General features: G+C 40.0%; 2 protein-coding genes across 2 annotated transcripts; both read left to right on the top strand.

The window, feature by feature from the left end:
- Positions 1-1897, top strand: EIN_170360 (hypothetical protein; the record flags this gene model as incomplete). Its single annotated transcript, XM_004183819.1, has 2 exons — positions 1-1284; positions 1394-1897. Coding segments are annotated over 2 exons (1788 nt in total), but the record flags the coding sequence as incomplete, so codon positions are not given.
- Positions 1898-2268: 371 nt separating this feature from the next.
- Positions 2269-3583, top strand: EIN_170350 (heat shock protein, putative; the record flags this gene model as incomplete). The annotated part of the gene is made up of 1 exon (XM_004183818.1): positions 2269-3583. A coding segment is annotated over one exon (1315 nt), but the record flags the coding sequence as incomplete, so codon positions are not given.

Genomic DNA, 3583 nt, shown 5'->3' with positions numbered 1-3583 from the left:
GAGTCGATGGACGTTAACAAGACGCCGAGTGAACTCTTATCAAGCGGCTTATTTGAATTAATGGAGTTCACGTTACAAAAGCAGAACGTTGTCGAACGGATGTGTGAGTTGTGGAATGTAGCGCGTGACGAGAATATCTCCGACACTTCAGTCGTCAAAGAAGTCATCAACTTTTATCGAGTCCAATTGCCAACTCGCGAGTACCGTACACTGGTCGGGAGATATGAGGGGCGCCTCCGAGAGATGTCGAAAGAATATTACACGCAATTTGCAGATTTATTGATCCAAAGTGGTCCATTCAATTTCCTTGAAAAGTACTCGGACTTTTATACCAAAGAAATTGAACGAATTAATACCAACGAATTGTCCAATGACGTTCAAACGATCTTAAAAAGTGAATTGGTCAAAGTCGTGTTTTCTAAGCAAGATGAAGTCTTGCAAGTGATGAAGAGTTTGGTAGAGTCTGCAAACACAACATCATTAAAACCAGTCTATGTTTTGTATCTTCAAAACAAGAATATGGAAATCCTTGAGAGACTCTGTTATGAAACGGAATGCATCTTAAACACTAAGACGAACACTTTTTCATTGGATAATTTCCAACAGTCGATTGAACACTTGTTGTCTGCGTATGACTCGTATAAAGTAGTCGTGAATTGCCTTGCTGGAGAAGCAGTCAGTCATCTTGAAAACGTCTTCAAAAAATTGGTTGCATCAATTGCAGTATGTCTTGGAGACAAGGACGCAGCAATTGTGCCGTCATTCTTGGCAAAGTATCTCAACAGTTTGATGAAAAGAAACTCCACATTTTCTATTGAAAAACAAAAGGCATTTGAAACGATCGACAAAATCATTGCCGTCACAAACTACGTCCAAAACTCTGACGTGTTTTTGTACGCAACAGTAAAGTCTTACATCGAAAGACTCATCTTCGCCAACTCTAATGAAGAGTACGACGAATATTTCATATCAAAAATGAGAGGGGTGAACCATAATCATTGTTATCGGCTTGAACAGGTCCATGGCGAATTTGAATACTCCAAACAACTCTCGAGTGAGTATAGTGATGTCACTAAAAGTACTAAATTCAGTTGTATTGTCTTCGGTGCACAAAATGAGATTAAGGACTTTTTGAACTTCAGCCCCGAAGGTCAACTCAAAACCGACTTTGAACAATTCAATCAATTTTATATGACAAAGAAGTACAAACAGAAACTTGAAGTGTGTTGGAGGAGGTCGAATGGGGTAGTTCAAATGAATGGGAAATACCAAATCATAGCTTTAGTTTGTTTTACTATCTTACTAGTTAAGAGATTTAATATAATAGATTTATTATTATATTATTGTAAATTTAAAATATACTATACTATATTATAATTATACTCACAGTCAGGCTCCACAAATATTAATACTCATGTGTTATATGGAAAAGGTAAATTGGAGTGTCAAGGAGTTGAGTGAAAGGTTTAAAACAACGACGTTATACATCAAAATGATGATCAGTGGAATTCTTTCAAAAGGGATATTAATTAGTGGGGATAATGTTTTGAAGGATAGTAGTGAAGTTCAGTATAACGACCATTTTGCGAGTAAAAACAGAAAAATAGGAGTCACTCTTCTTAACAAAAAACTTGTTGGGGAAAATGAGAGTTTTGATGACGACGTGAAAGACAAAGAAGAGATAATACAGAAGAGGCAATACTTACTCGAATGTAGTATCGTCAGAATTATGAAACACAAAAAGGTGCTCGAAACTCAGGAACTCATTATGCAAACAATTCAAATGACGAGAAAATTCTTCCAGGCGGATGTTCGGTTCGTGAAGAAAGTTATTGAAAATTTAATAGAAAAAGAATATTTGATGAGAAATATTAAAAATATAGAATACGTGGCTTAATATATTTATTGGGTTTAACTTTTGATTAAAATGTGGAGCTTCACTACAAAATTATAATGACATTTTAGTACTTTTGGTTAACACGCAATTTCGTTTACATAATAAATTAATGAAAAATGTAATACCACGTCAAGTAATTGAAATTATACAATTATAGTATATTAACGATTATTTAGTAACAATAACAAAATATTTTACACGTGGCACTTCTATTTATACGACAACAATATTTTATGGTAAATATAGTAATAGAGAATAGTTTAAATTTTGGAAAGAGACCACGTCATCGGCTTACAGAGTGTTGACGTGTTTGCTTTGAGATGAGGGTACTGATATATAAAGGGGCAGACAACTAGGAAGTCAGAAATCAAATGGATCCAAATACATGGACTGATGCAACAGTAAAAATGTTTAAAGACGCGCAACAAATCGCTTTTCAGCGAAAGGCGCCGTATATAGTGCCGATGCACATGGTGCAAGCAATCTTGGACGACGAGCAGAACATTGTTGTCCGAGTGGTTCAGATGTGTGGAGGTGACGTGATGAGGATGAAGAATGCAGTTAATGAAGAGATTGGGAAAGTACCAGTGCAAGACCCTGCGCCTGTTGAAGTTGGTCTGCACCCATCCTCACAACAAGTCCTGCGACGAGCAATGGAAAAACAGAAGGTGATGGGTGATACGTACCTTGCACTTGACACAGTGATCTTGTCACTTGTTGAGGAGAAAGAGGTTTTGAGTGCAGTTGGTGCGTCTGGGATCAATGTGAAAGAGTTTACAAAGAAAGTGACTGAGATGAGAAAGGGGCAGAAGGTCGACTCGAAAGACTCAGAGACGCAGTATGAAGCACTAAAGAAGTATGGCAACGATTTGACAGCACAGGCGGAGTCTGGGAAGATGGACCCAGTGATTGGGCGAGACGAGGAGATCAAGCGAGTCATTCGAATTTTGTCACGACGAACAAAGAACAACCCCGTCTTGATTGGTGAGCCTGGTGTTGGAAAGACGGCGGTTGTGGAAGGCTTAGCGCAGCGAATAGTGAAAGGAGATGTTCCTTCGAACTTGCAGTGCAGAGTCATTGCACTTGATATGGGTGCGCTGATAGCTGGTGCGCAGTACAGAGGGCAGTTTGAGGAGCGACTGAAGGCGGTCTTGAAGGAGGTGAAAGAGTCGAAGATCCCAATCATTCTGTTTATTGATGAAATCCACACTGTCTTGGGTGCCGGTGCAACCGGAGAGGGTGCAATGGATGCGGCAAACATCCTGAAGCCAATGTTGTCGAGAGGGGAGTTGCGGTGCATTGGAGCAACAACACTTGAAGAATACAGAAAGTACGTTGAGAAAGACCCTGCCTTTGAGAGGCGATTCCAGCAGGTCTATGTGGCTGAGCCGAGCGAAGAGGACACACTGTACATCCTGAGAGGCATCAGAGAGAAGTATGAGAGCCACTACGGACTGACAATCATGGACTCTGCTCTTGTTGCAGCTGCATCGCTATCAAAGAGATACATCAATGCAAGGTTTTTGCCAGACAAGGCAATCGATTTGGTTGATGAGGCGTGTGCAACACTCTTCACACAGAAGAACTCGCAGCCTGAGGAGATCGACAACTTGGAAAGAAAAGACACACAACTGACAGTCGAGAAGATAGCACTTGAGAGAGAGCTGAAGCAGACAACAGAGGACC

Source organism: Entamoeba invadens (assembly GCF_000330505.1).
Source record: "Entamoeba invadens IP1 unplaced genomic scaffold scaff_1105074725591, whole genome shotgun sequence".
Taxonomy (NCBI): domain Eukaryota; phylum Evosea; order Mastigamoebida; family Endamoebidae; genus Entamoeba; species Entamoeba invadens.
The sequence above is the reverse complement of the archived record's forward strand: the minus strand, read 5'-3'. Positions and strand labels throughout refer to the sequence as shown.